The following is a 23,166-nucleotide window of genomic DNA, read 5'->3' as shown; positions in this document are numbered from 1 at the left end:
CCTTACATCCAGCGGTGCTGTATTTTCGCTTTAGCCGATCATTATTAGAAGCTGTATGGCACAGATCTTTATTAAACATGTATGCTAATTGTCGGTGTGTTGTGTTTGCATAGTTTAAGATTGATTACTGTTAACAGCATTAAATAAATAAACAAATGAAAACAGAAATGTTTCGTCTACAGTGAATATTTATCAGAGTTGGTTAGTTTGAGAAACTCTTTCCAGGAAAAAAAAAGAGCAGCTCTTTGAATACATGGTCACACTAATGGGGTAAGTTGTCAAAGTGAAAAGATAGATAGATAGATAGATAGATAGATAGATAGATAGATAGATAGATAGACAGACAGACAGACAGACAGACAGAAAGATAGATAGATAGATAGATAGATAGATAGATAGATAGACAGACAGACAGACAGACAGAAAGATAGAAAGATAGATAGATAGATAGATAGATAGATAGACAGACAGACAGACAGACAGACAGACAGAAAGATAGATAGATAGATAGATAGATAGATAGATAGATAGATAGATAGATAGATAGATAGATAAACAGACAGACAGAAAGATAGACAGACAGTAAGAAAGATAGACAGACAGAGAAAGATGATAGATAGACAGACAGAAAGAAAGATAGATAGATAGACAGACAAAAAAGATAGATAAATAGACAGACAAAGAAAGATAGATAGATAGACAGAGAGAAAGATAGACAGACAGAGAAAGATGATAGATAGACAGACAGAAAGAAAGATAGATAGATAGACAGACAAAAAAGATAGATAAATAGACAGACAAAGAAAGATAGATAGATAGACAGAGAGAAAGATAGATATATATATATATAGATAGATAGATAGATAGATAGATAGACAGAGAAAGATAGATAGACAGACAGAAAGAAAGATAGACAGACAAAGAAAGATATAGACAGACAGAGAAAGATAGATAGATAGACAGACAGACAGAGAAAGATAGATAGATAGATAGACAGACAGACAAAGAAAGATAGATAGATAGATAGACAGATAGACAGACAAAATAAGATAGATAGAGAAAGATAGATAGACAGACAGACAGAAAGATAGACAGACAGACAGACAGAGAAAGATAGATAGATAGATAGACAGATAGACAGACAGAGAAAGATAGACAGACATATAGATAGACATATAGATAGATAGATAGATAGATAGATAGATAGATAGATAGATAGATAGATAGATAGATAGATAGATAGATAGATAGATAGATAGATAGATAGAAGTGAGATTCTGGTTAATTAAGGAAGAACAGCTCCTGTCAGTTTTCACACCACTCTGAGCGTCTCACATGAATCTGACAGACTCACCACAGTGTTAATGATGAAGGGGAAGGTGTGTGGAAGTGTTCCTCCTCAGTTACACACTTGAGAACTGAATGCAGAGGGAGGAAGTCATAAAAGTGAAGCCCAGGGCTAATCGTTTACAACACAACAAATAACAAACGCACATCTGTGCCGCTAGCCTGCGGTTGCCGTCCTCTCATAAAGATGTCTTAATGTTCTTCAGATGCTGACTGAATTCAAAGAAAAAGCAGATGACGTCAGCAAGTATATATATATATATTCCCATGCCGTTAAAACACAAACCTGAAAACCTCACTATATAAAGACACTTTTTATACGACAGGCATGATCTCACTCTCTCTTTCTTCCACATGGAGGGAAGGATGAGGTCATAGCAGACGCCATCCACCACCCCCTCCATCCCCAGCCAGCATCGACACACATCTTCCCCTCACTTTTCTAAATTGCCCCTTTCAAACGGGGACATGTTGAGAGAGGAAGGGCCTCTTGGGACAAAGAAAACGGCAGTACAGAGAGGGAAATTGCCCTTTTCTAAAGAGAGACAGAAGGGAATAGGAAAAAGGTTAATATATGATTTAAACATTATACACTTAAATGTGCATTTTTGTACCATTTTTGTACACTTTGCATACATTCATAATGTTTTTATATTAATGCTTTAGCAGTGCAAATGCTTTTTTAAAATATGAGGCCGCTAATCGCAATTTTTTATTTTTTAGTTAATCTGGAATAAAAGTCACTATTATATATACACTATATAAATTACTTCTAAATGAAATATGAGAAGTATATGATAATGAAATATTTAAAATATACTAAATTAAAAATAAAAGTATTTTTTAAATGATAGATATCCATTTTCAGGTCAGATTGTTTTTTTTAATTATATTTCTTTATTTTTTATTCACATCGTTGTGTAATTCTAGTTATTTCAAACTAATGTATCTATAAAACACATATTATAATATATAATGTAATATATATATATATATATATATATATATATATATATATATATATATATATATAATTCGTATTATAATTTTTCCTTTTTTTAGTTTTTTTTTACAAAAAATATATTACATATACATTGGATTACACTGTAAATGTCCTAATGAATTGTACTATCCAATATGAACAAGCGCTTAGTATTTATCGCCCCCAAGTGGTCACTCATGTATTGCCACATCTAAAGTAATTATGACAATGTTATATGCACTTTTGTTGATTAATTAACCATTTAATCGATAAAGCAATGGGTGAATTAAAACATAACATAATATTCATCATCAGCTAAAGAATATATAATAAAGAATATATAAGAATATATAATAGAATATATGTATATATGTATATATAATATATAAGACAAAGAAAAAAAAGGCACGTTCAGTGAAACGCACATGACACCTGAAGTTTGAAACATGAGGTGCGCGAATCTGTCAATCAAGACTCTACTGCCCGCCCCTCGCCGCTGATTGGTCGGAGTTCGTGCCCAGTCAGCCAGGTCCAACAGGCGTGTACTCTGCACATGACGTCAGGGCATCCCACCACAGGACATCCATACAGCAGACCCGAGAAAAGCAAAAGATCACCACCAAACATCAAACACTGAATGTAAGTCAGTTTGCATTGATCTTGTTTTATTTAATGTCTTCTCTATAAAGCTTCCGTATTTCCATGACTTCTAGTGTTGAGTCTTCAACAACCATGTGCTTAGATCAAAAATGATTATTCAAAATAAATACTTATACATAACAAAGTTGCTATTGCTTTAATGCCAAATATTTCGAATGCATTAATATAAGAAACTTCTGTATTTATTCAAATTTGATAAGACTTTCTAGAAAAATGTGTGTGTGGGTGTTTGTATGTAATAGTATATTTGAATTTCCTGATAAACATAAAATGTGTTTTATTCCTTACAGCTCATGAACATACTTTAAAACAAGATGAAAACATTAAAAGCAAAGTTCAAGAAGTCAGAGGTAAGAACCAGTCCCGTGCTAAGAATGCTATTCTTCCTACTTCAGTATGTTTGCCTTTTAATATGAGCCATTATGTTTCCAAAACGCTTTTATATAGTGGGCCTACCTAAGTTGTTGAGTATTTTGGTGACTTGTTGCTTTGTAAGTCCATATGTGTTTTAGCAGTAGAAGAGCAGACAGCACCTGAAACCAGAGACCTCTTCTAATGTTCAATTATTGAAACACATTCATTCACTCACACTCACATACTCAGTTTATGATGAAGTCTGCGCTCTTCATTGTTAGCCTAAACAGCTTTTATGGACCTTCTTCTTCACTAACATTAATAAAACATTATGTTATTGGATCTGAGCCCACTGTGTGAAGGTGAAATACACCATCCTGGTATTCTGAATGAATTGTGTGTGTGTTTTCCTCCGACTGAGGTTGTGTTGGGATGAACAGATAGATGAGCCACTGTAGGGGAGAGAAAGTGAGCTGGATGTTTTCTCTTTGTTTTTATCCTATCTTTCATCCAAAATTCATGTCTGGGTTAGATGTCCACATACTGTGTGCTTTTGGTGGAGGCATAAAGTCAACATAGATATATCTGTGTGTTAGAAAAGATTCATTTGTCATTTTGTCATTCATTCATTTGTTTTTGCATGAATGAAATTAAACCTTTTTATCCGTCATTTCTTCTCAGTGGTGATTCTTAATAGATTCAATATAATTCAGTATACTTTCATGGATTACAGAAGAGAAAATATTAAACACACAACCCTAGTATACTACTATTTACTAATGTAAACTATTCACACATGCACGTAATAACTGTACTGCCTTCAGTACATGCTGATTTATATATGTTATATATAAAAATAAATGCATATCTGCTGTTATATATTAATTATTTAAATGCAGAAATAATATATAAATAGAAAATAAAATTATGTTTCTCAACAGATACAATATGATGCAATGTATTTTTATGTAATTAGTAAACAAAAATGAACATGCAACCAAATATAGACCTAATATAAACTATTTATGCAGGATGCTAGTAATTGTTTGTACTGCTTTTAATTTGTGCTGATAAATATATTAATATATGAATAGTATTACAGTATTGTTCAAAATAATAGCAGTACAATGTGACTAACCAGAATAATCAAGGTTTTTAGTATATTTTTTATTGCTACGTGGCAAACAAGTTACCAGTAGGTTCAGTAGATTGTCAGAAAACAAACAAGACCCAGCATTCATGATATGCACGCTCTTAAGGCTGTGCAATTGGGCAATTAGTTGAAAGGGGTGTGTTCAAAAAAATAGCAGTGTCTACCTTTGACTGTACAAACTCAAAACTATTTTGTACAAACATTTTTTTTTTCTGGGATTTAGCAATCCTGTGAATCACTAAACTAATATTTAGTTGTATGACCACAGTTTTTTAAAACTGCTTGACATCTGTGTGGCATGGAGTCAACCAACTTGTGGCACCTCTCAGCTGTTATTCCACTCCATGATTCTTTAACAACATTCCACAATTCATTCACATTTCTTGGTTTTGCTTCAGAAACAGCATTTTTGATATCACCCCACAAGTTCTCAATTGGATTAAGGTCTGGAGATTGGGCTGGCCACTCCATAACATTAATTTTGTTGGTTTGGAACCAAGACTTTGCCCGTTTACTAGTGTGTTTTGGGTCATTGTCTTGTTGAAACAACCATTTCAAGGGCATGTCCTCTTCAGCATAGGGCAACATGACCTCTTCAAGTATTTTAACATATGCAAACTGATCCATGATCCCTGGTATGCGATAAATAGGCCCAACACCATAGTAGGAGAAACATGCCCATATCATGATGCTTGCACCTCCATGCTTCACTGTCTTCACTGTGTACTGTGGCTTGAATTCAGAGTTTGGGGGTCGTCTCACAAACTGCCTGTGGCCCTTGGACCCAAAAAGAACAATTTTACTCTCATCAATCCACAAAATGTTCCTCCATTTCTCTTTAGGCCAGTTGATGTGTTCTTTGGCAAATTGTAACCTCTTCTGCACATGCCTTTTTTTTAACAGAGGGACTTTGCGGGGGATTCTTGAAAATAGATTAGCTTCACACAGACGTCTTCTAACTGTCACAGTACTTACAGGTAACTCCAGACTGTCTTTGATCATCCTGGAGGTGATCATTGGCTGAGCCTTTGCCATTCTGGTTATTCTTCTATCCATTTTGATGGTTGTCTTCCGTTTTCTTCCACGTCTCTCTGGTTTTGCTCTCCATTTTAAGGCATTGGAGATCATTTTAGCTGAACAGCCTATCATTTTTTGCACCTCTTTATAGGTTTTCCCCTCTCTAATCAACTTTTTAATCAAAGTACGCTGTTCTTCTGAACAATGTCTTGAACGACCCATTTTCCTCAGCTTTCAAATGCATGTTCAGCAAGTGTTGGCTTCATCCTTAAATAGGGGCCACCTGATTCACACCTGTTTCTTCACAAAATTGATGACCTCAGTGATTGAATGCCACACTGCTATTTTTTTGAACACACCCCTTTCAACTAATTCAACTAATTGCCCAATTGCACAGCCTTAAGAGCGTGCATATCATGAATGCTGGGTCTCATTTGTTTTCTGAGATTCTACTGAACCTACTGGTAACTTGTTTGCCACGTAGCAATAAAAAAATATACGAAAAACCTTGATTATTCTGGTTAGTCACATTGTACTGCTATTATTTTGAACAATACTGTACATTTATTTTTTTAATAAATAAATGTTCTTATATATTCTCAGTTCTCATTTCGATTTAAGTAATTTTGTTATATGCATTTGTCGTTTTTTAATTTTTTTAATGAAAAAAAAAATTCCACTTATTTTTATCTCAGTTTTAGTACTTTTATAACTTCAATTTAAAATTTTCGTTTTAATTTTTTAAGTTCAAGTTTTCCATCTAATATCTATATTTTATTTTATTTCAGCGTTTTCTTGACAATTGACCTTTTTTGTGTTGTGTGTTTTATTTTTTATTTTATTTGTATTTTTTGCTAAACTTAGAGACAAGTTATCATGGTCTAATCAAATCCCGCATGATGGTTAAAAAATCAAGTCCTGGCCTAAAATTTGTTTATTGTTGAAAGTTTTACTCGAAACATGTCACATGTCACCAATCAGCCCAGTTCTCTTCTAAAAGAAGTTCAAAAGAGCTTTTAATCAGACAAAAATATTGCTACACCTTTTGTGTGAAAAAGATGAGGCCTCAATATTAACAACAAGAAAAATGCATTAACATGCCTGTATTTGCTGAAAGCTAGTTTTGTCAACTTTTAGGAATGCGTTAGCATATAAATGACCTCAAATGACTTAAAACCACACTGTTATTATTCTACAGCATCTGTATGGCCTCACAGGAAGTGATTTAATCAGACTGACTTAGCATAAAAGTGATGCAGTATTGTGCACTAGGTGCTGGGAGCCAACCCAAACTGTGTGTATTTATATACCTCCATTTAGTCTGATTGCTGAATGTGTATTTCCCCGTTCTGTTTTCAGAGCCGCCCCCCCACCCCCCGATGCTAATACAGTAGCTTTGAGATCAGAGAATGATTAGGCAAGAAGTGTGATGTACAGGGAACAGCATGGACTGTAAAATAAATGGTGGTCGGAGAGAAGTGAGACAATATTGGGATGGAGAGAAAAAAAGAAGGACAACGGGACAGGGAGGTGTGTATGTATGTGAGTGTGTGTGTGTGAGTGTGTGTGTGCGAGGCAGGGACTGCAGTGTGTGTCGTACTGTATATCCCCACAGACAGCAGAGCAGGATGGCATAGCAAGAGTTGCACAGGACAATGCTGCATTTGCAGGACAGATTTCAGCAATCGGATGTATAATCAGAGTTACATATTTAGTAGCGTTTAGGCCTTCGTGTTACAGAGAGATTAGATACAAAGTCATAACCTTGGCTGTTTTATCATGGCTTTTGCACAATGAGGAGCGGTCATGTTCAGGTTCAGTTCATTTGAACTTTTTTGCTAAAGTATGTAATGTCCTGGTTGAGAGCACGTAGTGTGGATGGGTCGTGGAAAGAAGCAGAGGTTTCAGACGTCCTCTGAGCTCTATGGATCCTAATGCCATCTTTGGCCCAATGAAAAGCTTCTGCATGTGTTACGGAGTGATTACGGTACGTAAGAAATGGTATCATTTAAAATTCTTTAGCTATATCAATAAAACCCTAAATGCAGCAAGAAAAAAAAACAACAAAAAAAACAAGAAAATATTTTGGCCACGAATTAAGAATTAATTCGTTCAATATATTAAATTGTTTGTTTTAGGTAAATGGTTGCCATGTTATTATAAGATGTTCCATTATTTTAGTCTATCAGATTAGAACAAGGGAAAGAATAACTACAACATCTTCACGATTTAACTAAAACAAAAGAACGTATTTGTTCAGTGTGACCACGATTTAATTAAACTAAGGGTACAAACTAGTAACATGGTCGACATTTAACTACAATGAGGAAACATCTGTGGTTGCCATTTAATTAAAACAAAAATTCTAATATGTACGCATGGTTGCGTACATATTAAACTAAAGGAACGACTAAACTTTGCCTAAACTAAAGGAACACGTTAGTACAACATGTTCGAGATTTAATGTTGTCGCGATGTGACTTAAACGAGGGAATGAATTTATAAAACGTGGTCACAATTTAACTTAAAAAGAATGAACGAATTAGGAAAACGGTCGCGATTTAACTAAAACAAGGGAACGGATTTGTACAGTGTGGTCGCGATTTAACTAAAACGAAGTACAAGTTAGTAGTCTACATGTTCACGATTTAACTAAAAGGAGGAAACGAATTATGAAAAATGGTTGTGATTTACATCAAAGAAGTACTTTGCTTTAAGTAATACATGGAAAGCAAAGTTACAATTAAAAAAAAAAAAAATTCTTCCTGATTTGTGAAAAACGGTAATATGATCCGAACCGTGGGTTTTGTGATCCGTTGAACCACTATTTGAAGAGTTTCACGATTTAAACTTCAAAAGGGCTACGCAATAGATTTGGGTCAAAGTATAGGCCTTACATTAAAATAATATGTGTTTGTGTTCACATAAGTTGTGTGTGTCATAATGTGCTTTGTTCCTCTTTGTTCTTAGAGTCAGGACTGGAGTAAGACAGATGACAGGTTGTTGCAGGCTGTGGAACAGAATGATCCAGAAAAAGTAGCCACGTTGCTGGTCAAGAAAGGTCTGTGCCCGTCCAAATTGGACGTGGAGGGCAAATCAGCGTGAGTGGACCTTATGATGTAGTCTTGTCCGAAATATTACACATTTATGTAATCACGTTATAAAAAATAACACATGAACTACTCACAGGTTCCATCTTTGTGCGTCTCGAGGTCGTCTGGACTGTCTGGAGGTCATCCTCTCTCATGGGGTGGACATCCATGTAACAGACGGCACTGGTAAGGTTTAGTGTACTAGTAATGGATGTTCTTATACTGTAGGTCTCGAAGAGATCCGTTCATTTCTCTCGGTAGGGTTTAATGCTCTCCATCTTGCTGCTAAGAATGGACAGTCAGATTGTCTAAAGAGGCTTCTTCAGGTAGGAGTCATGAGTTATTGTCCTAGAAAGAGCCAATGCTGATTTGTTATCAATGTTGAGGTATAGTTAAAATCTTCATTCTGTAGGAGAGGATGCCTGTCGACGCCACGGACAGTTTTGGGAGGACATCCTTACACCATTCTGGTAATAAAAACTCTTCTAATATTCGAATATTTACACTGCATGTGTATGCAGTTGTTGGTTGTGATGTTATTCTGTCTTTGCGTTTGTGCAGCTGTAAGTGGCTGCTTGGCCTGCACTGAGATACTATGGGACTTTAAAGCCAACCTTGATGTTCAAGATGCAGTAAGTTCATTTGAAGAAAACAAAAAGTAAAAATATTATTTATAATTGTAAATTTTGGCAGATTTGATCTGGAGTGACAATTAGGATAGCCTTTTTATAAGTGAGCATGTATCCATTGGGACACTAAGAAGTATCCAACATATATTGAGCAGAGCAAGTTGAAAACGTTTTAAAAGGTTTAACTTGCTGTTTTCTCTTAGGATGGGTTAACGCCGTTGATCCTGGGCGCCCAGATGAGCAGAGTCGAACTTTGTGCCTTCCTTTTGGAACGAGGAGCCAATCCTAATATACAGGACAGCCAGGGCAGGTCAGATGTGCTTTAAACTGCTTGTGAACAAAATAAGAGCTTTATTTCATTATTATTCTTATTTTAATGAAAATAATACACATAATATACAAATGGGAAAATATTGGATGGTTTAAATCATTTTTGTTATTGTGAACTAAAACTATTTATTGAAATAAAGCTGCAATAAGATATTCATATTGAAAAAAGTAACCTAGAAAAAACGGTATATATATATATTAAAAACCAAAAAATATATATATTAAAGCTGTAGAAATATTTAGGGGAGGAAAAATAAAACCTATAAAAATGACTAAAGTAAATTGAAAATAAAAATATAAAAATAAAAGCTGTGTGTGTGTGTGTGTGTGTTTATAAATATATAGTAATATTATTGAGATACTATTAGCTTTTATTTATATTTTAAAAACAAATTAAATTATATGTCCTGTTCTAATCTAAAAAATTACTAATTTTATTTTTTAATTTTTTATTAGTTTTTTAGTACATCAAGTTAAATAAACTAAATAAAAATGAGAAATGTTGTATATAATATAGAAATGTATATATATAATATAATTTATTTCAGTTAAAGATTATTTCAAGTCTTCAAAAATTTAGTTTTTATGTTTTCAGTTTTACTTAACTATAATTACCTTGATATATATATGTGTGTGTGTGTGTGTGTGTGTGTGTGTGTGTGTGTGTGTTTTTGGTAATTTTTTTTTTTTTTCTAGTCCTACTGTTGAAATATTTATACAGAAAATGTATTTATATACGTTGATTTCATGTATTAGACATCTGAGTTTAAACCCATGTGTTTCGAGGCAGATCAGCACTGATGTTGGCCTGTGAGAGTGACAGTATGGAGACTCTGGAGGTTTTACTGAAGGGTGGAGCTAACCCACACCTAACTGATGCCCTGGGGCACAACTCCACCCACTACAGCTTCACCGCCGGCAACCACAACATCACCCAGTTTCTGCAAAACATAGGCGTTTCCACAGGTAACCACACACACATCTAGCCCTCACCTTTAACTCCTTTGAGAGAGAGAGGGGCCATCTGGTGCCTGGTGGTTCTTCTTTCCACCACCTCTGATGTTTGGCCCCCATTTTCATTTGGCTACACTTGTAATCTGAGATAAGAGACTAAAAGCAGATGTTACGTTGGGCCAGGGGATGAAAACAGAGAAGTTTGCTAACTCAAGTTACAAAGGATGATAGGAAACATATGTCGCACTGACTTGGAAATGGATCCCAGTGTTAATAAAGGGCCCCGTGGTTGTACAGCCTGACAGAGTGATAAATGTGATGCCTACCTGCTTTCATGTTGCCTCTTTTTTTAATGCAGCAGTGAGCATGTGGTGCATCGGGAAGATTATGTATAGATATGTGTTTGAATGTGGCTTGCAGGGTTATTTTTAGAGGGATAGTGTGTGTGTGTGTGTGTGTGTGTGTGTGTGTAAGTCTCACCACACTGCTGTCTGTTTCTTATTTTTGTCCCGTGCATTCCCAGCTGCTGAGGGTTCGAGTGAGGAGGTAATTGTCAAAAGAAACAGCCTCCCCCAATACTTTATCACATGCATACAAATAACTAAACCACAGAAAATCCTCAAGGACGTTTAGGGATGCATTATGATACTCTAAAATACGAATATTTCACAAATATAATTTTGTTTCTCAGATAAGTAGGGTAACTACAGTATGGCGCACTTCCTATATAACATCACAAAAGTATGCACTTCAGCTTTTAGAAAGCATATTAGTAGTCTGAGGTCAGAAGCATATGTAACAAATCTAACTATCACTGCTGCTTTGCTTTGCTTTCTAACCTGTCCATCCTGAAACTCCGCCCACACCAGCAGGCTCCTCCTCCCAATCCCCCATCTAGTGGAACCACACCCCGCAAAAGGAAAGCCCCTCCTCCTCCTAAGTCTCCTGCTCAGGTACAGTGGGATTCACGAATCCCATAAAACATTAAAAGAGAAAAGCATTTAAAATATAAGGGAAAGTCCAACCAAAAAATTTTAATTTCTGTCATCGTTTACTCACCTTCATATCATTCCAAAATAATGAAAACTGATTTTCACAAAATTATATGTTTTAATAAATGAACATGCTAGTCTAAAGCATCTAAAACTCACCAAAACCATCTCCATATAAGGGTTTTTGTGAAAAGTTGAAAGCTATTGATGAACCATTGTTTTTGAAAATGTTTGTATGCAGAACCAATTTTTTGCCTAAATTCAATTTTTCTATTTTTAGCTGTTCTGTATTCCGCGTTAATGATTACATTTAATTTTAGCATTTAAAAAACATGTCTAATTAATTGAAATCATGAAACTTGAATGTAACATAAATTTATTACGTTTAACAAACATTTAATTTTCAGGCCCCTATGATATCAGTTTAATTTTTAAAAATTTAAAATGTAAATATCAGTATTTCCCCTTTTGATTCACGAAGTCCACATCGAGATTAGATCAAGTGTATAGCCCTTTTTCATTTATTCACCCGAAATTAGCAAAATTCAGCGTTATGCTTTAAATTCGATCTTTACAACCAAATTCCATCCGTGTGTTCCACATCACAGAAACTATAGAAGTCCATTATCATACACACAGTTACTGAATGATACCCATTGTTTCAGTTAAATATGCATGGCTTCTGCTTAATAATTCTGTAGGGCCCGCCCCCTTCCTCAGATGCCTCGAACACACCACCTCCCCCTGTCCCCGCCCAGTCACCTGACTCACAGAGCCCCTCCCCACCTTCTCCTGCTCCCAGGACCCAGACCCTCCCATCTGAGAACCTTGTGAGTGACAACAAATATGAAAAACCTTTTGCTTTGTTACCGCAATTTGCCCAACATAACCCATTGTGACAGTACATTATAATGATGTAAGCATTTAGTAATTTGAAATGATCATATACACCGTTTCGACATTGCAATGTGTGTTTCTGTCAGACGGAGGATGAGGAGGTCTTTGAAGAGATCCGTAAGCTCAGGCTGGAGAGAGGTCGCCTGCTGCAGAAAATCAAGGTTCTAGAGCAGCAGCAGAGCAGCGCCACCACTGTCCTGGAGGAGGTACTGCACCCCCCCCCCCCCCCCAAAAAAAAAATTAATCATTTACTCACCCTCATGTTGTTCCAAACCTGTATGATTTTCTTTCTTCTGCTGAAGACAAAATAAGATATTTTGAAGAATGTTGGTAAACGAAATATTTTATGGGACTGTAGATGTTCATATTCTGGAAGTAAATGTTACCAACATTATTCAAAATATCTTCTTTTGTGTTCAACAAAAAAAAAAAAGAAAGAAACTAATACAGGTTTGGAACCACCTTCGATGAGTTAATTAGTACAGAATGCTAATTTTGGGGGGATCTGTCTCTTTAAATGTACGTGATTTTGTCATAATATAGCGGTTATCACTAAATATCAGAATGTCCTGCAGTTAAACAGTCTGAGAGAGCGTCTGAGCGAGGTCGAGGCAGAGCGTGACCGACTGCTGGCCGAGCTGGAGGAGTTGAGAGCGGCTCAGATGAGCCATGTGACCTGTGACTCTGAAGATGCGGAGGACTCAGATGACATGTTGGACTTCCCAGGTGAGCCGAGAACACTTCCTGTCTCAAAAGTAAGTGGAAGAGCTAAAAAAAAAAAAGCCCTGGAGGAGATTAAGTGGACATTCTGGTTATGTCATATCAGGAGCAGAGAAGTTACTATCGAAGCAATCCCGAGGTCTGGATGCCTCTCAAGAGAATCCTGCCATGGTGGAGCAGCTCCGCAGAAAAGTGGAGGAACTGACCTCCCAGAATGCAGACCTGGTTCTCAAAGTGCAGGTGGAGTTTCTCTCCTTAAATCACACACATGCAGAACGCCAACAAAGCACTTAATCACGCATACACAACGCTGACCTCATTGTGTATTTAAATGTGTTTTCAGCAGTTCTTAAAAGGCTGTTCAGATGGGCAAGATAAATATGCGCTAACCACATACTGCACCTGACATGTTTCTTAAAGCCTGGCATCTGCTTTAGAGATTTAAAGATGTGAACACACAACACATGCACTACTCCAACCTGATGCTGTATATATATAGCTCAGATATTTTTATTATACATATTTCACATCAACACATTATATGTTAAATTACACTGGACGTTTTTCATTTCGCATTCCCAGTGGTGATTCACATCGCTGCAGTTTTTACATTGAAAAAAATATAATTACGTATTTAGAAGAATGAGATTTTTTGCATTACAGTAATGAGAACTGAGTGAAACATTTACTTAATTCTAACTAAAATAATGTACAAAATGGCTTTATTTTCATGAGAACAAAATAAAAAAATAAACTGAAGAAAATCCATATAATCTCTTGGATTTGGGTGAAATTTGACCTAAACGTTCTTTCAACTGATTTCTTTTTATTCAACTCAAACCCAATTATAATCAAATGTTTCATGGTCTAAATATACAGGGTGCTTATTTATATAGCTAAAGCACAGATGACATTATAATAGCACTAACCAGATCAGTGTGGTACTGTATTCTCATAAAAATATCATGGCATGAATGCAAAGAACTAATTTGACATTACACTTACAAAGCCTTGGTGAAATATATAGGATAATGGCTGAGGCAACATATGGCAGCTAAATGTGCTGCCTGTAAAAGTCAAAACCATTCAACCGATATCATTGGTTACTGCAATATAAAAAAAAAAAAAATCTCCATTGTGTTATGATCTGCAGATGCTGGAGATGTTTGAAAAGGATGACACGGATATGCAGAGCTCGGGCCCAGATTTTGTTCCCACAGCTCAGTATGAATCTCTGAGGAAAGAGTTTGAGGAACTACAGGAGAAATACTCTAGAGCCCAGGCTTCAACTGAAGCCTCAAGCATCGCAGAGGATCCTGGGTAACGTGGTCAAAATAAGATCAGACTGATATTTTGTCAATCTTTTCCTTAAAGTGATCATATGATGCTTTTTTAAAGATCATTATTTGGTGTATTTGGTGTAACAAAATAGGTTGACATGCTTTAATGTTCAAAAAACACATTCTTTTTCAAAAACTGTACATTATTTTTATTCCTCTATGCCCCGCCTCTCTCAAACAAGTAATTTTTTACAAAGTCCCGCCTTCCGAAAATCGCATTCTGCTCTGATTGGCTAACTGACCCAGTGCATTGTGATTGGCCGAACACCGCAAGCACTTGTCAGAAAAGTAACACCACTTTCCATAATCGCAAGCTACATGTTAATAACGTCCGTCGTTTTACCGTCTGTTCAAGCCCAAAGGGGAACAGAGTCGCATGACAGACAAACTTTTTTTTGTTGCTTATAATTAATGCCATTAATTAATTATTGGTTGATATCGACCTTATTTTTTATTTAAAAGTGGGCACAGGCATATTTTAAATCCACAAAAATAGTTTGTTATGCTGCTTGATATTGCAAACTTATGATATATTGGAAAATTGCTGAATTTAAATGCAAATTTACAAAATATTTACTCAAAATTAAAAAAAAAAAAGTTAATAAAAATATTTAACCATTGATAGAGAAAGTTGTCGGTAGACAGTTGGTGGATATTTTGCTTGGTGACAATGTATCAATACATGAACGCCAAAGATCAATATTTTATTATAAATATTGTAAATACGAAAATATTTTTCTGAATAATAAAATCAATTGCCTTTTTTATATCAATACAGTTTTTTATGACAGTGTTGGTCAGTCTGCTTGATATTCTGCAGTTAAAATAAAATGTAAAAAAAAAAAAATGCAAAATTTCAATATTATCTCATCATGGCTTAAGTATTGTGATATTATTAGCCTCTGGTAAATCTTACCCCTATTGACAAGGAGGTTGTTGGAGCTGGAACTGGAACTTAACCAAAACTAGTATCAATCCCTCATGCACTTACGAATCCTGTCAAGTAATTTAAATGCTTGCTTTCCCTCTTAGATCAGAGGAAAAAGATCCAAAAGCTCTGGAGGTACAGCTGGCCCAAGCCCAGGCCGAGTTAGAGGAACTCAAAGAACAGATGCGTCTGGGGGTCTATTCGGTGGAGGAAGTAGGAGCGAAGCCAGAAGGGGGCTCCAAGTCCCCTGAGGAAGGGGCAAATCTGGAGAACCAGCAGCTAAAAGCAAGGCTGCAGGAGCTGGAAGTGGAGCTAGCTAGCAAAAAGACAGATGGGGAGGGGCTTAGTGAAGGTGACAATGACACCATCCAACAGCTGAAACAGAGGGTGACGGAACTTGAAGCAGTTCTGCAGGATAGAGAGAAAGGGAAAGAGGGAGAGGAGGAGAACGAGACAGTTGTGAGTCTTAAAAAGCGGGTGAAAGAGCTGGAAAAAGCCCTGGAGCAAAGAAAGACGTCAGGGCACAAGGAGGGCGAGGGAATGCCGGTGAACGGGTTGCAGGCACGGGTGGAAGAACTTGAGATGGCATTGAAGGAGAGTGTCCCTCGAGGTCAGTTTGAGGAGGTTCAAGTCACGCTGGGTCTTCAGCTTAACCAGCTAGATCGAGAACGAGCCGAAGTGGCTACTCGACTCAACCTGGCCTTGCTGGAGCTGGAAAGGCTCCGCCCCTCATCCCACACTGGCGAAGATGAGGACGACGAGGAACCATCCGTGAGCTCAGAGGTTTCTATTGCATCTGGTGAGTGCACCTGTTGTCCCTCTGAGACTCTCCGAAATAACTTTTTAATTCCTGCCTTTAAATATAACTTCAATTTTAAACCAATCAGATCACTCCCTGAACCAGTCACCAGGCGGACGGACCTTGGAGGCGATACAGGAGGAGCTGGAAGTTGCAAGGCAAGAGGCAGCACAAGCTCTGGACAGCCTGTGTGACGAGAAAGAGAGTCGGGCCCAGGATGCACTACAGCTGAGAGATGCAGTACCACTTGTAAAACACCAGGAGGTGCTGTCTGCAGTAGCCCAGCAGCTGGCGCAAACAGAGAAAGAGCTGCAAGCAGAGAGGGCAGTGCGTGAGAAAGCCCAAACCGAGCTCGCCAGACTAGAATCCGAGCTGAAGGCTGTACAAAAAGACTCAGTTAGCAAGGAAGAACATGATAAAGTCAAGGTAAGTTACATAAGATGCTAAAATGTAGCATTATCCAATTTCCGATTATTTTGAATGACTCACTCAAAATGATTCACAAACCACTCATCTGTAAGAATCGATTCACTAAAGTAAATCAGAATTACCAAAGCTACTAAAATGAAAATAACTGATTAAAATGCATGATTTTTAACTGGTTATTCAGTCCTCCCATCAACAATTCCTGCCAGACTTGAGACTCGAACCCGCAATCTTCGGGTTACTTGTCTGACTCTCTAAAGCCCCTTTCACACTGGACGTCGGACCAGGCATATTGCCGGAACATTGCCGGGTCGCCTTCTGTGTGAAAGCAACCACGTCCCGGGATTTATTCCGGCATTGAACCCGGGTCGGGGATCTAGTAACATTGCCGGGTTCGACCCGGGACGAGCGCTGTGTGAACAAAAGCCAGATCTAATGCCGTGTCGTAGTGATGATGCGCATTATTGCGCAACTCTTTTACCTTCTGTTTTGAAGAAAGATCAACGTTCGCTACAAAAAAATATGTGCAAACTGTAATGAAGCAGAGATCAGTTCCTAACTCTCCGTGCTGACGCCAAGATTGTTTGCTTGCTTCAGTGAAAGTATAACGTGCCTAGCGTTGTCGACTCGTACATTACACGTCACGCCCTGATGTCACGTGTCGTTACGGGATCTTCATGGGTTGTGTGTGAAAGCATGCACATATCCCGGGTTATCACTGGCAGTGTGAAAGTGCAAAATCTAGCGACCCGGGAACAATTGCCGGGACACTTTACCCCTTTATTTGCCGGAATGGCAGTGTGAAAGGGGCTTTACCAATAGGCCATGATTGCCCACTACACACCTAATCAGCTAATGATTGTCTTCAGGCTTGCTAGAAACTTCCAGGCAGGTTATCTGTGACAAATTGGAGTTAAACTCTGCATGACATTGGCCTTCCAAGAATAGGTTTGGGCACCTCTGGACTGTGGTTTCTGAGCTTGATTCTTCCTCACTGCAGGAAGAGCTAGAGCGCTCTCTAGAGGAGAGTCGGCAGAGTGCAAGAGCAGTGCAGGAGTCTCTGAGCGAAAGAGAGACGGAACTGAAAGAGCTGCGATCGCAGAAAGCTTTAGAACAGGGACTGGTGTCCAAGGAAGACCATGAGGCCCAGAGACTCTCCCTACAGGCTGAGATCAACACCGTGACGGCCCAGTTAGCCGATCTAGCGCGGAAACACGAGAAGACCTGCACTGAGGTGTGTGTTGTCCTTGATGTTGTTTATGACCGTTTCCACTCCACCTATTTGCACATATCTTAAAAACAAGCCAAATTGTATTTAAAAAATAATAATAAAAAGTCTCCCTCTGCAGGTGTTCCAGGTGCAGCGGGAGGCTTTATTTAATAAGAGCGAGCGTCAGGTGGCTGAATCCCAGCTGGAGACAGTTAAAAAGCAGCTGGCGGATCTACAAGCCGAGTCCACCCACATCCACCAGCTGCACCAGGACATCCAGGACTCACAGGGGCTCATCAAGGAGAAAGACCGCAAGGTGTGAGGGGAAAAAGTTGGGCTGCATCCGAATATGCCAACTTCCATACTTTACTATACATAAAACAGTAGGCAATAAGTACCTGGATGTCCTCCAGTGGGACCATGAAGTGCATATCTAATGGACACTTGACTGTCCCATGAGACCACAGGAGAGGAGCTGTGAATAGAGTGCAGCAGTCTGGTTCTAAAAGTAAAACCCCATTCATTTTCTCCATAGGGGAATTGATTTTTAACAATTTATAAACCATAATAGAAAGACCTACTGTGAGCTACAGGGTTGTTAATCGATGCATTATATGCATTTGTTGAAGACATCAGTTTGCCTTATTTCAAAATATGCAAAATGTTCAATATTGGAATTATTGTAAAACTACATTACCCATAATTCCGGAAATAAATTCCACAAATCAGAGAATCCTGTCAAGTAAATTGCATCGAAACAACACTTCAGCACCTCTCCATTCCCATGGATCACCGTAAATGATGCAAAAAATCTATTATATGGAGATGTGTTTCTTTTTCAACTTTCTTACCATCTCCCTCTAGATCACAGAGTTGTCTAAGGAGGTTTTTCGTCTGAAGGAGGCTCTGGGGTCTTTGACACCTCCACTGGGACGTTCCCGTTCGCCACCATCCTCAGGGACACCTGGACAACAGCTGGCACTGCAGAACCGTGTGACCGCATTAACACAGCAACTCCAGGTGAACGTATTCATATACTCCTCGCGTTATCAGCCTTATTGATAAATACAAGCTTAAAAATAACGTTTCTTCATGGGCATTGATGGTTCCATGCGGAAGCTTTAAGATCCATGGAACCTTGCACAAAAGTTCTTTATAGTGGAAAAAATATTCTTCTGATTTTTACAAATATTTTTCAAATTAAGAATCTAATGGTTCTTTTAAGAGCTGTTCAAGGTAAGGTTCTTTGGGGAACCAAAAAAAAGTTCTTCTGTGGCACTGCTGTGAAGACCACCTTTAGGACCCTTAATCTTTAAGAGTGTAGAAAAACCATTTTTGATTCTCTAAAGAATCTTTCAGTTAAAAGAAACCTCTTTTTCTTTTTTTTTGTAGCGTGATGAACATTTTAATCATCTCCACAAACTTTTTTCACTGTAGAGAATGGAAAGATTGCATGGATGGAGGTGCCAATAAAGAACCTTTATTTAAATGAATAACACAAATCTAATGTCTTTCCTTTCATTTTGTGCTTAGGACTGGGAGCGCAAACACAAGGCTGTTGTTTCAATATATCGTTCTCATCTATTAGCTGCTGTACAGGTGTGACCCATAAACCCAAACGTACATCTACAGGAAAGTCTTATATTACACTAAACCATGCCACTGTTTTTGATTCAACAGGGCCGGATGGATGAAGAAGTTCAGGCGCTTTTGCTTCAAATCCTCTGCATATCACAGAAAGGTCAAAATTAGTGCTTTGTAACTGACAGCCATACAAAGAGTTCAAGGGAGTGCTATGCGTACCCTTGAACCAAAGCAAATCACCACTGTGTACCGCCAATGAGAGGCATTGAAACTGTGAATGAGAAGATATAGTTTTGGAACATGACAGAGATGATTATATATCCTGTATGTGACGATTTATGAGGGGCAATACAGATACTTTTGTACCACATTTCAATAAACACTGAGAAATGCGGCTGACGTGTCTTTCTTTGCAACTCTGCGGTTTGGCCTCTCACAGTACTGCATGTCAAAAGTTGCTTTGTGGTAAAAAGATGTGTAGCACACCACAGGTAATCTGTCCATTTCAAATTTCGCTGGTATACAGGACTCGCGCCTAAACATGTTCTCTCACCACAAACAGCTGAGCACGTCTTTTAGTAAAGGTTTCCTTTCCTTTTCGAATCAGAATAAGATTATATGTAAAAATTCATATGCGTCATGTCGATTGAACTGTATTGTTCTTTCTTCTGTTAAAAAACAAAAGATGCTTGGCAGAATGTCCAAGTTGCTCTTTTCCATACAATGAAAGTTAAGGGTGATACACTTCTACCATTCAAAAGTTTTTGGGTTTTTTTGGAAAGAAATTATACTTTAAAGGGTTAGTTCACCCAAAAATCTAAACTATGTCATTAATGACTCACCCTCATGTCGTTCCAAACCAATAAGACCTCCATTTATCTTCAGAACACAGTTTAAGATATTTTAGATTTAGTCCGAGAGCTCTCAGTCCCTCCATTGAAACTGTGTGTAATTATTGCGTATTGGAGACGCGAACCGTTTAAAACGATTCAGTTCGATTTGGTGAACTGGTTCAAAAAGATCCGGTTACTTCGAATGATTCATTCGCGACCCAGATATGACAAAGTGCTTTGTTTTGAAAAGTCTTAGAACAGACACGGAAGAGAAGACAATGCTGAATAAAGTCATAGTTTTTGCTATTTTTGGACCAAAATGTATTTTCGATGCTTCAGAAAATTCTAACTGACCCTCTGATGTCACATGGACTACTTTGATGTTTATCTTACCTTTCTTGACATGGACAGTAGATTGTGCACACAGCTTCAATGGAGGGACAGAGAGCTCTCGGACTAAATCTAAAATATCTTAAATGCAGCCATGGAGAGACTTCTTTTAAAAGCATAATAAATAACTAAAAATCTCACTGACCAAAAACTTTTGAATGGTAGTGTATACAATGCTAAGCTCTCAAAAACGACAAAAAACATCATAAAAGTAATCCATATGACTGGTGACCAACATTGCAAGTCTAACATCATTAAATGTTAATTAAATTTTCATTTTGGGAGTACTGTCCCTTTAAAAATTAACCAAACATTTCCTTGTACTTTTCCCTTTCTGTTCAGTTTTATCGAGAATGATTTTAGAGCATAGAGGAACAACATTGTAAGAAATTTAAGTAAGTGGTTTTTGGTGGTGGCAAGGCAGTCTAGAATACGTGGAGAAAGTTAGCCGTTAGCATTCCCATTTATCTCAATGTCAGTTACTAGACTGGAGCAAGAGCTCTGTAAGTATGCGTTTTGAAATATTTGTGATTTATATGTTGTTTGCAAAAAACTCATGGCTACCTTTGAATGGTTGTCAGTGGATAAAGATGCTTTTTGGACCCAAAAGTTACAGCTGCAGCATCTACTGTACCAGTACGCACTTATTGAAATCTGCTAACTGGCTAAACCCTGACTCTACTTGCTATTCCTTCTATTTCTGCCATATACGAATATTACTGAAGAAGTAAGAGTGGAATGAAACTAGGAATGCAATAAAAATGAATAAACCTTGGAAAGACATTTTTGAAGTAAAAAATTAATGCATTTAAGGCACTGGAATCTTCTTTTTGGATAGTGGGGAAGACAAAGAAAATGTGTTTCTTTATACATGGTAGTGAACCAAACTCTTTTTATATAACCAGAATATTTGAACATTTATAGAGACAGGTTTCTTCAGAAAGCAGCTTTTAGGTTGAAAAAAGATGGTTTGACATTACAAACTACTTAATGAAATTTATAAAAATGTTTGTGGTTGACTTTTGTGTCCAGATCAACAGCAAAAGTACATATATGAGGACTTTGAAGGTGCATTCAGTTGTTAGATAGCGTTAGCATTGCTGTTCTTTGTGTACTTAAAGTACGGAAGCCACAATGGTGATAAGCGCTTTTTCTAGGATCATAGGATCTTTCCACTTTGTGTATGTCTGCATGGTTTGCACTTGTTTTTTTGTTGTTGTTGGTCGTACTGGTAGGGATTCTTCTGTTGTCTTCACTGGTAAAGCAGTCACCAGACTACACTTTGCTACTAGCATATCTATAGGATTTTGAGAATTCTCTCAGACATTTTAGGGTGTGTTCACATTGTACTGCAAAATTGCACTCATCTCCATAGGAATCTGTGCATAATAGTGTAAGGGCTGCATTAACAAATTAGTGTAAGAATTTTGTGGGGAAAATGTACAACTGTCAATAGCGTAGAGATGTATGAAGCAAATAAGTCATTTTTAAACCAAGCAGTTTTTTGTTGGTCAATGTAGCAAATCTGCATGACCAGAAACCCATGGGGAAAGGTGTGTACACCATTTGGGCGAGTAGATTACATAGACAATCAATGAAAAGACATAAATAGATGTGAATTCGCAATTTGTTGTTCAATTCGCAAATTGCTGCTCAATTGCGTTTTCCGCACAAGTTGAAAAATTTCAGCTCGAGTGGGAAATTAACATTATTCGTTGTCGCGCAAGCCAATGAGCGAAACTTTTATTGACATGTCTGGCTTGATATGTCCGGTTATATCAGAAAATGTAGGAAAGCATAATTATGTTTTTATTTGCGCAAGTAATGCAAAAAACAACCCGTGAGTAATATAGAGTGAGGAACGCAATGTGAATATTCGATTCGCTTTTGGACTCTCACATTAAATTCCTGATCGTACAGATTCCTATTGAAATGACTAGACTGATGTGAAACATTTCCCCATGGAAATTTTCATCAAGTTCATCAAGTTTGTTACCTAAATTGGCAGCTTGTTTGTCAAGTGGTAGTTGATCAGGTGAATGGATTCCTAATGAAATTACTGTACTTTGCCTATTAAAAATTTGTTGAACCTTGGCAAACGTCACCACACGCTAAATATTTCCCAGCCTGGATTTAAGGATTCTGTACGGTTGCAAATTCGCCACATTTAACAAAAAAAGCTGCTTAGTTTGGAAGTGGCCTCTGAATTTGTGGTGCTTCATCCATCCCTACACCATAGATAATGGACAGCAGACCTTTGTTTTTGAATCTTACGTTTTGCTAATTTGACTGCTTTTATTTTATAATTAGTTTTTTTAATTGCCACCAAACTACTGAATGCACCTTAAAACAAAATGGTGCACATTGTGGGCAACTGTTTGTGACTAAACACAAAAGAGAAATTAAATATTTGTGAAGTATAATGCATGTCTGAATCACCAAATTTTAAAAAAGGGCAATATCACATGAGAACGACCCAAAATTTTGGTCCTGAGTGCATATATTAAACGTGCATTTGACACGACTGAA

At 37.4% G+C, this 23,166-nt stretch overlaps 1 protein-coding gene across 1 annotated transcript; it reads left to right on the top strand.

The window, feature by feature from the left end:
* The first annotated feature begins 8,871 nt into the window (after positions 1 to 8,871).
* On the top strand, positions 8,872 to 19,808 carry LOC127942551 (ankyrin repeat domain-containing protein 24-like). Its single transcript, XM_052538341.1, has 19 exons — positions 8,872 to 8,931; positions 9,018 to 9,075; positions 9,167 to 9,237; positions 9,438 to 9,544; positions 10,355 to 10,530; positions 11,042 to 11,064; positions 11,388 to 11,471; positions 12,212 to 12,340; positions 12,494 to 12,613; positions 12,983 to 13,133; positions 13,234 to 13,367; positions 14,281 to 14,447; positions 15,500 to 16,194; positions 16,283 to 16,620; positions 17,621 to 17,854; positions 17,970 to 18,146; positions 18,695 to 18,850; positions 19,364 to 19,429; positions 19,511 to 19,808. Exons 2-19 carry the CDS (start codon positions 9,024 to 9,026, stop codon positions 19,580 to 19,582), a joined length of 2,952 nt encoding a protein of 983 aa, XP_052394301.1. The 5' UTR covers positions 8,872 to 8,931; positions 9,018 to 9,023; the 3' UTR covers positions 19,583 to 19,808.
* Positions 19,809 to 23,166: the final 3,358 nt, after the last annotated feature.

The sequence above is a fragment of the Carassius gibelio genome, chromosome A22 (genome assembly GCF_023724105.1).
Source record: "Carassius gibelio isolate Cgi1373 ecotype wild population from Czech Republic chromosome A22, carGib1.2-hapl.c, whole genome shotgun sequence".
Taxonomy (NCBI): domain Eukaryota; kingdom Metazoa; phylum Chordata; class Actinopteri; order Cypriniformes; family Cyprinidae; genus Carassius; species Carassius gibelio.
Note: the sequence above shows the minus strand (reverse complement) of the source record. Positions and strands in the feature narration are given on the sequence as shown.